Here is a 9,941-nt window from a genome sequence, read left to right on the forward strand (position 1 = left end):
GGTCAGTGTTGGTGCCTGGTTTAGTTTAGCCATGTTGGGGCATGAAGGAAGGGGTGTGGTCCATGCCTCAGCAGTTTCTGGGTGACTGAGGAGTGTGTGGGTCAGGTTTGCAGTCAGGCAGCACCTACGGCTGGATAGGAAAATGGGAAGTGACAACATTTAGATGGAAGCAAAAAGAAAAATTTAGGTTGCAAGTGATCTTAAGTTGTGTGTTTTATGTTTTTAAGGTTTTCATTTTATACCTGTCTGTTCCCTCAGATTGAACATGGCAGAAACCAGAGTCATTAGCATTTAAATGTGATTAAAGCTGGACAGCTTGGAAAAGAATTCTTATGGTATGTACTGTTTTTCAGGTTTTGTTGTTTTAAACAAGAGCAAAAGTTTCACAAACATGATCCTCTAGAACCTATTAGAAAGTGAAAAAAATAGAGAAAAGTGTTATACCTTAAAGCTATTGCCTAGGTTCATATTTTCTAAGTGTCTCAGTTATCCCAGAAACTCAGTGTACTAAAACAATGCCTGTTTCATATCTCTCAATGTTGTGGAATCTAAGCAGTGCTTCTCCCACATGGCACCCAAGAGGATCACTCAGAGTTCAGCCAGCAGGAAGGCTGGTACAGAGGGTCCAAGAGCAGCATCCCTCCTGGTCCTGGGTCAGGGCAGCTAAAGGCCAGGGCTCAGCTGGTCCTCTCCCCTACATGTAATCTCCAGCAGGGTGGTCTGCAGCCTAGGACTCCAGAGCCAATTAGATGTGGCCAGTCCCCTTGCTGGCTGTCTGTCGACCTCACTCTCTGATCCCGTCTTTACCAAACTTGTGTTGGAGCTTATTTCCTTTGTTCCCTGATCCCTGTTTTGTAAAGCCCTGTCCTTAGCAGGTAAATGGCAGCAGGACACATTTGACTTGCTGACTGTTTTTTCCTACCAAACATTACATATGTAACTATTAAAGTTTCCTTAATGAGTCTCCTGAAATCATCTTATGTGCCACACTTCACGTGCCACACTTCATGAAACACTGGTCAACAGGGCTTACTTCATGCACAGTCCCACATCTTGTAGGTAGAGGATTGTTCCATTTCATCCTGTTCTTATTTACATTTAGGCAGGTTGTGCTCCCTCTTGTGTGTGGTTGAGGTTGTGTCATCTTTTTGCTCAGTGGCTTGCTGGTCATGATGTGATTACATTTTCTCATTAGGTATGGAAGGTAAAGGTGACCTGAGCAGTGAGAAGGCACCTGAGATGATCAAACCCACAAGGAAAGCCTTCATCAAAACCCAGGGATTCGGAAGAACAACTGTTGCTAAGCGAGAGAGTGTGGGAGATGTGGAGGCAGGCTCACAGGGGCAGCAGCCCCCACAGCAGCACAGCCTGGCCTTGGGACGCAGTGGGACATGGCCACAGTGCACCGAGCCAGTGGAGGAATCCCTTACAATAGTTCAGCGCCGAGGAAGGAAGAATGCTCATGTCTCCTTTGAAGATTCCAGTGAGCCAATGTCTTGTCCAGTCCCAGATGTTGAAACTGCCTTGGAAGAGAGGATAGGAAGTACCTCTGAGATGAAAAGTGGCCCCCACTCTGGTTCCTTGAGTGTACAGGAGCGACCTGCCTCTTCTGGAAAGGCCACAGGAAGCAAGGAGAAGGAGGACACCTCCGACAATGACAGTGATGGCCTGACTTTGAAGGAGCTTCAGAATCGCCTTTGGGGAAAGCGAGAGCAAGAGCCACCTGACAGGCCCCTGAAAGGCATCGAGAATCACCTGAGAAAGAAGCATCGGGAGGAGAATCCCACAGAAACTGTGCATGTCGAGGCAGGAACTACTGTCGAGAATGCTCTGCCCAGCAAGCAAGAGCCAGAGACTGTCCAGAGGGTTGTGTCCCAGGCAGTGACCAATGACCAAGAGAGTCAGCGGGAGAGGGCAGCAGCTCAGCAAGTGAAAGGTGAAGAGAGCAGGGACTCGGGCAAGCCTAAGCCTGAATGTGAGCTGCACGACCCCAACACCCTGGACCGCATGTGTCTCCAGCCTCGTAACAACAGGTGGGTCATGGGAGGACAGGGATGGGCTGCCCCAGCTTTAAAAGAAATCCGGGTGATGAAAATAGTGTTTATATTTGTTTTGATTTTAAATGTTACAAAGCTAGGCTGGATGAATAATTTGTTTATTCAAAAAAGACGAACACATCATTATCAAAAAAGGAATGAAAGGCCAGCCTAGAGCCACCCCTCCCCTGTGGTAGCCACCCAACATGTGGCTGTTTACAGTCAAAGTGGTGAGCATGGGAGGAGGTGAGAAGCTTCCTGCCCCCACCCAGCCATGTGCAGCCAGTGGCTGCCGAGTACTCCACATGTGGTCTCAGTAATCTGTCAGAGAGTGCTCCCCTAGACTGTTCCTTGGGAGACAGCAGAGGGCCAGGTGCAGACTGGTGGAACCCCAGTGTGGACATGGGGGCAGCTCAGAGTCTTCGCTACACTTTGGTGTTAAGGAATCTCTGTTGGCTTGTTGTGTTAAGGAATCTCTGTTGGAAGAAAGGCATCACTGCTGTTTTGAGGAGACATATACTGAAGTAGTTAGGGTACAATGCCTGGAAAGCCTATAGCTCACTCCAGCCAAAAAAGGATAAACAAATTTAGTTGAATGTTAGTAAAATCAAGAGAGGGACATATGTGTTCTTTGTTCCATTCTCTGTACTTTTATGTATATTTGCATTTTCTAAGCAATAGAATGTTAAAACCTATTGGACTTCTTAATTTGTCAAAAAGTGTTTGTCCCTCACGTCCCATTCCTAATATCACTGTTTTATGATTTCAGGTTTATGAGTTGCTGTGACCGATGTGAAGAACGGTTTCGTGGCAATTCTGGGGGTGCTTCTCAGGCTCGAGGAAGGCTTTTGGAAAGGAACAGGGAAGATTATATCTGCCCAAACTGCACCGTTCTGCAAGGGCAGGATGAGACTAAGGCAGAAACCACAGATCATCAGGAAACTAAATTTAGACCTGGAGATGCTGATGACACAGAGTTTACAAGTACAGGAAAAGTGGAGCAAAAATCTAGTGAAGACCGAAAGATAAAGAGGAGAGTTGAGAAAGCTGCAAATCCAAGTGGCAAGAAAAAACTCAAGCTTTGCCAGCCTGTGAGTATTTTGCCTACTGAGGTAAACATTAAGGGAATGAACTTATGGGTTCCAGACTTGCTATTGGTAGAAATATCAAGGTTGGGAAAGTTTCTGTCTTGAAATAAGCTAATTTCTACCAAGACAGGTGCTGCATCTGGGTGGGGCTTCCTGAGCTCTGCCCCCATCTCCTGCCCACTCCATCTGGACAAGCATCTGTACCTACCTCATCTGCTGTTGTGGACTTAATTCTTAACAATCACTTTTATTTCCATGTTCTTGATGTTACTTATGTATTTTATGTGTATCAGCAGAATTGTTTTTGAATTGCTGAAATGCGTGTGCCCTCCTGTATACCCACACACACCATCTCGAGCTGCCTTGTGGTTCTTTTGCCATCTTGGTGTGGGAAGCCCTGAGTGGTCTTGGTGCCTGCATCAGTCTGACCCTCACTATTCTTGGCTCAGTGTGTCATTTCTCTGCCTTGTGGCTATTTCCTTGACTCTCCTTCCCACCTGGTTTTTATGTCCCTCTGGGACTGTGATTCTTCATCATTTTTTCCATATATGTCAGCTTCTGCTGTTGAGGAGAAATGTCACATGCTCATAATCTCCATTCCAGTTCCCATGAGGGGGTGTGACTCAGAGCATGTTTCACTCTGGGCCTTCCTGAGTCCCTGTCCCACCCCTACCCTGGCAGCTTGTCCTCTAACTGGGGCCAACCAAACAGGAGGCTTTGAGGTTGCTGTGTCTCAAAGCATCTCTGCCTTATGAACACTCTTGCACTGTTAGCCATTTAAATAAATGTGCCATGAGCTATTTAAATAAATGTGCCATGAAAGTATTAAGAGTGACTAAATGGAAATATGACACTACTGTTAATAACACAGTCATTAAGAAAAATGAATAGGAAAATTTCTCCATTTCATCTTTATCATCAATGTGTTTTACTTAAGCTTATATAAAACTTTATTCTAAGTAAAACAGATTCTGTGGAAGAAAAATAACTATGTTAATTATTTAATTTGAGAAATAAGTTTTCACTTAAGTACATTTCAGGGATGCCTTCATGTGTATTTTAGTCTTGACCATCAAAACAGAAGCAACCAAGTGTACATCTTGTGCTGTATTAGGTTTTTGTTACTGTATACCACACTACCACAAACTTAGCTTAGAACATCACATATTTATGGTTTCAGTTTCTGTTGTTCTCAAGCCTGGGCATGACTTCACTGGGCCCTCTGATTGGGATCTTAACAGGACTGCAGTCAGGCTGTGACTTTTGTCTCATCAGAGGCTCAGCAGGGGAAAGATCTTCCAGAATCCCTCATGCTGTTTAGTATATAAGTATGTCCCATGCAATTTTTGTGGCATACTTATATAATATTTTTTGTTTGTTTATCTGAAATCCAGATGTAGTTGTGTGTCCCATATTTTGTCTAGCAGCTGTACTCAGATCCTAAACTTGGTTGGCCTTCCCAAAGCAGGGTAGCTTATTTCACAATCAGCAATGGAGTCTCCTCTCTTTAGGAAAGGCCAGTTTCTCTCTTAAGGGTCCTTTCTGGTCATCTCATTTGGGACCTTGCTTACCTGTGCAATTACTGCACGTTTGCCCTATAGAAGAACCTGATTGTGGGTATGAAATCTCATCATGTGCATGGAACTTGCTCATGCTCAAGATGGAGGGAATTATACAGAGCATATGTACCAGCGGCAGGTGTCCTAAGGGTCACCTTAGAGTTCTGCCCACCACAGATGGTCTGAAGGAGAGTTAAAATGTGAATACCTTGCCTCGGGGAAATACACTCATGTAGTTTGAATAAGTAAAGATAGGATTTTATTCATATTAAAAATATTATTGACATCTCTTAATTAAAAACAGTGAGCTTGGTACTACACATAGTGATTTTACACAGCACTTTAACTGCAGAAATTGGCAAGCACACTGTCTGAAGCTCCCTGTTTTGCTCTGCAGGTGGTAGAGGCTCCAGGCACCTCCAGGTGTACCAGACCTGGGCGCTCCACTGTGGTGCAGCCCAACCTGGCCTACTGCAGCAAGGACCGCATTCTTAAACATGCTGCAGCTACTATGAAATGCTTAAGTTCAGGCAAAGAACAGAAGCCAAAACCTAAGGAGAAGATCAAGATGAAGCCAGAGAAGCTCCGTCTTGCACAGTATAGTGTTCAGGTAAGTTGACTCAGACCACCCTTTGAACAATTGGAGCAAAATTTGTGTAACAGTGTTTCCCCCTGAGACTTGTTTTTTTATTTATTTGTAGAATGTAAGGGAAAGCAGGTACAGATGTACTGCAGATAGTATCACCTTTACCTTTGTCTTCCACCTTTTCCACCTATTTTTTTTTCATAACCCATTAGCTGAAATTCAGTCATATAAATGCAGTAAAGCAAAAGCAGCTAACTCACTGCTGCAGGGAGAACATAAGACTTCAGGACACTGGCAGCAGTCTTGAATAAAAGAGTTGGTAGTCACCCGATGGAGTTTGTATAGAGAGTAGACACACAGGGCAGTTGGGAGGGAGGTGAGCTCTGGACAAGTCTGTGTTCTTCATTTGAGACCTCACTCACAAGATTGTTTGTTTATTATTTTTATTCATTTATTTTTAATAGACTTTACTTTTTAGAGCAGTTTTAGGTTCACAGCAATATTGAGCAGGAAGTACAGAGATTTCCCATGTATACCCCTGACCCACACATGTGTAGCCTGTCCCATTATCAACATTGCCCAAAAAAGTGGTACATTTGTTACAATTAATGAAATGGATTTATACATCATCGTCATCCAAAGACCACAGTTTACATTAGAGTTCACACATTTTTGTGTATTGTGTGGGTTTGGATAGATGTTTAATGATGTATGTCTTCCATGATACTGTCACAGAATTTCATTGCCTTGAAATCCTCTCTGCCTATTCATCCATTCCTCCTCCATAACCTCTGATCTTTTTACTGTCTCCATAGCTTACCTGTTTTTATTTATTTACTTCTTATGTTTTATTTTTTGCTAAAAGATATATTTATTTAATATAAATACATATATTCGTAAAAAAGAAAGATCTGAAATCAGCAATCACCTTTGTACCTCAGGAAACTAGAAAATGAATAGCAAACTAAGCCCGACCAAGCAAAGAATGTAAATAATAAAAATTAGAGTATAGAAAATGAAACAAAATAGAAAATAATGTAGGGTAAATCAATGAAACTAAATGTTGGTAGTTTGATGAGATCCATAAAATTGGCAAACATTTGTCTAGGTGGACTAAGAGAACAGAAAACTCAAATAACTAAAATCAGAAATGAAAGAGGGGTCATTACAATGAAATTTACAGAAATCAAAAGGGTTATAAGAGAATACTGTGAATAATTGTTGGTCAACAAATTAGATCATCTAGATGAAATGAATAAATTTCTAGAAACACATCACCTACCAAGACTGAATTGTGTAAGAAGCAGTTTGAACAGAACTATGGCTAGTAAGATGGGTGATTACCATTTTTTTGAATTGCTGCTGTAGGACTCCCTTGAGGATTTCTTACAGGGCTGGTGACATGGTGGTAAACTCCCACAGTTTTTGTCTGGAAAATACACTATTTCTCTCTCATTTCTGAGATATAGCCTTGCTGGATATGGTGTGCTTCTCTGGCAGTTTATTTCTTTTAGTATTTTCAGTATGTCAGTCATCCCATTTCCTTCTGTCCTGCAGAGTTACTGTTGAAAAGTTTGCTGTTAGTCTGATAAGGGCTCCCTTATAGGTGACTTGATGCTTTTCTCTTGCTTCTTTTAAAATATTCTCTTTGTCTTTGAGCTTTGCCAGTTTGACTACTTACTGTGTGTCTTGGAGAGGATTATTGGGGTGAATCTGTTTGGGGATCTTTGAGCTTCCTGGGTCTGGAGGTCCATGTCTCTCCCTGTTCCTGGGAAGTTTTCCATTATTATTTCATTGGATAGGTTTTCCATGCCTTTTCATTTCTCCTCCTCTTCTGGAACACCCATGATTTGAATTTTTGTGTGCCTAAGGTTGCCTTGTAGTTCTCTTAGATTTTCTTCCTTTTTTAAAGGTTTTTTTTTTTTTCTTTTCTTTCTTTCTTTTTTTTTTTTTCCTGCCTGGGTAATTTTTAAAAAGCCCATCTTCAAGATAAGAAATCATTTCTTCTGCTTGTTCTATCCTGCTGCTTAAAGCTATTCATTGTGTTATTTCATTAAGTGAATCTTTCAATTCCATGAGTTCTGATCATTCTTTTATAAGATATTAATCTCTTTGTAAATTTCCTCCCTTATATCATAGATTTTTTTTCTCATTTCTTTATGTTGTCTGAGTCTTCTCTTATCTCAGTGAGTTCCTTTAAGATTGTTGCTCATAATACCCTTTACGTCCTTGCAAGGGTTTCTTGCTATATACAGTCTGGTATTGGTGAGTTACTGTATTCTTTTGGTGGTGTCATATTTTCTTGGATTTTCATATTTCTAGTATCTCTATTTATGTCTGGTCATCAGTTAGAGAATAGTTGCTGCTTCTTCTGTCACTCTAGAGTGGGCTTTGCAGAGAAGGATGTGCTCTTCTTTTTCCACACTCCACTGGTGGCTTTCCTTGTGTCAATGCAATCAGGTATCTGGTAGGCTGTCTGCATGACAGCTGTGATACTGTGGTGGTCTTGAGCTGCTTTTGCAGCAGCCATGGCTGTGGTAGTGGCTGTGGTGGCCCACCCATGTGGAAGGGGTGTTTTAGTGTGCTCCGTGTCTGCTTCCAGGCAGGAGATGCTGCCCTCAGGTCCTGCCTTGGACTCCAGGTATGCTCTGCTTCTTGCCTGCTTCCAGGTGGATGAGGCTGCCCTTGGCTCCTGCCAAGGTTGTCCTGCTTTGGTACTGTGTGGAATTTGGGGAGAATTCAGGGATGGCTGGAAATCACAGGTTCTTCTCTCAGGCCTGTCCTGGGGCTTCGGTTGATGTTACATTTATGACAAGCAAAGTGTAACTAACACTGTTTGGAGAGTTTTCTTGATTATTTTCAAATGCTTATTTTACTTTTAGGTGACTTAATTTTTAAAGTTGGTAGTTTTGAATCATAGAACTGACAAAGAAGTGGTTGCTGCTGCACGCAGGAGGAAAAAGGCTGTAGCAAGCATGCCCTGGGCCTGGCAGAGGATAAAGAAACATCATTTGTGCTCTTCGTGCAACCTGTGTCACTGCTCCCATATCTCAGCAAGGTTACAGGGGGTCCTGTGTCAGGGATCTTCTTGTCACTCAAAAAGTTGGAATCCTGAATAAGAGGTGGGAGTGCTAAGGGTTAGCTCAATGTGCAAAGGTAGCCAGACTGCTGCTAGGCAAATGTGGTGTGCAGACTCAGGGTAGATGACCCAAAGAAGGTATAGGATTATGACCTTTCTTTCTCAGTGAAATGAAGTGGAGGTGTACTTTCTGGCCTTCTTAATAATTGGGGTTTTACTTATTATCCAGGGAGGCATTAAAAGCTCTTCTCTGCACAAGAGACCAGCTCCAGAAAAAAAAGAAGGCACAGTGAAGAAGGCGGTGGTGGCTTTTTCTAGGAGCAAATCCCTCGGGAAGGAGATAACTTGTGAAAGCAGCATGCCGTCCTGGGCAAGCAACCAGAATTACAGTGCAGTAAAGCTGGAAAAGACTTCCACTGTCTCGTCATCACTGTTGTGCAAACGTATGTATCACCTGGGGGCTGGCCTCCTGGACCCCTCCCACTCTTTCCAGATAGCCGTTTCCTGAGCCTGTCCAGGACTGGGGGTTGCAGTTGTGTTTTAATTCTGATCATAAACACTGGCTGCACTATCAGTGCTGGAAAGGAATGCCCATGTGCAAGATGCCTCCTGACACTGAGGATCTATCTCTAATCTCTTGGGACTTCCAGTCAGTGTTTTCCAAAAAGGTGTACAAACCTCATTAGTAAATGTTTCACCTTGATGATTAAGTTTTTAAAGCTGTTTTCCTAATCAGGCTCTGATAAGCATTTGTATTGTCTTCAGCAAAATCTGAATAGATAGACTGCCCAGCATTTAAAAGTCCTCATTGTCCAAACATCAGTTAGTCTTCTTACAGCCCATATAAAACTTAAGTTTTCCCACATGATCCAATCTCAGCACATAAAATCAGCACTTTTTTTTATATGTTCTGTGAAACTCTGCAAATTAGTGTTGCATCTGGTATTCAACTTAGGTACGCTTTTCAGGAGTTAAGTTTATCTCTGACTGGACAGGTGGGAGTTTTTTCATGTCCTACTCATATACGACACATGCAGATAACATGCATTTGAATTTTGAAGGGCATTTACTGCTGCTCTGTAGATCCCACAGTGAGTGAGGGGTGTGCTTGCACATGTGGAACCGCAGGGTGTCCTCACTAAAGAGAAAGTGCTGAGAATTCTAAGTGTGACTGGTTTCCTGGCTCATCTCTTAAGCTATTATTAAAGATCAGACTATTAAAGGTCATACCCTGGCATACATTTCAAATTAATGTAATGAGGATATTCCAAATAGATCCATTAAACCCGATAAGATCATGCAGCTTGTTGATTCGATCATGCATCTTGTTTCTCAGACTAATGCTGCACCGTTAAATTAAAAATTTAAATTCAGTCCATCCGATACATTTTATTCTATCATAAAACTATGGTCAAATCAGTTCTCATTTATGGTGTTCATAGTGCATTTTGTACCTTATAAAATAAATACCAAAAAGATTAAATAGCCCTAGATTTCAGGATTATAAATGTGTTCTGTGTTTTCTCTTTTATTGTCCTTTGAACACATCACTTGGCGGGGCGGTACTTGTGTAGGTTGGTGCTAGATCTATTG

The 9,941-nt window shown here is 42.2% G+C and overlaps 1 protein-coding gene across 1 annotated transcript; it reads left to right on the forward strand.

Moving 5' to 3' along the window:
• Window positions 1-1,197: 1,197 nt before the first annotated feature.
• Window positions 1,198-8,856, forward strand: LOC134377366 (death-inducer obliterator 1-like). The gene is made up of 4 exons (XM_063096022.1): window positions 1,198-2,033; window positions 2,806-3,127; window positions 5,081-5,293; window positions 8,578-8,856. Exons 1-4 carry the CDS (start codon window positions 1,198-1,200, stop codon window positions 8,854-8,856), a joined length of 1,650 nt encoding a protein of 549 aa, XP_062952092.1.
• The last annotated feature ends 1,085 nt before the right edge of the window (window positions 8,857-9,941 follow it).

This window comes from Cynocephalus volans, chromosome 4 (assembly GCF_027409185.1).
Source record: "Cynocephalus volans isolate mCynVol1 chromosome 4, mCynVol1.pri, whole genome shotgun sequence".
In the NCBI taxonomy this organism is placed as follows: Eukaryota; Metazoa; Chordata; class Mammalia; order Dermoptera; family Cynocephalidae; genus Cynocephalus; species Cynocephalus volans.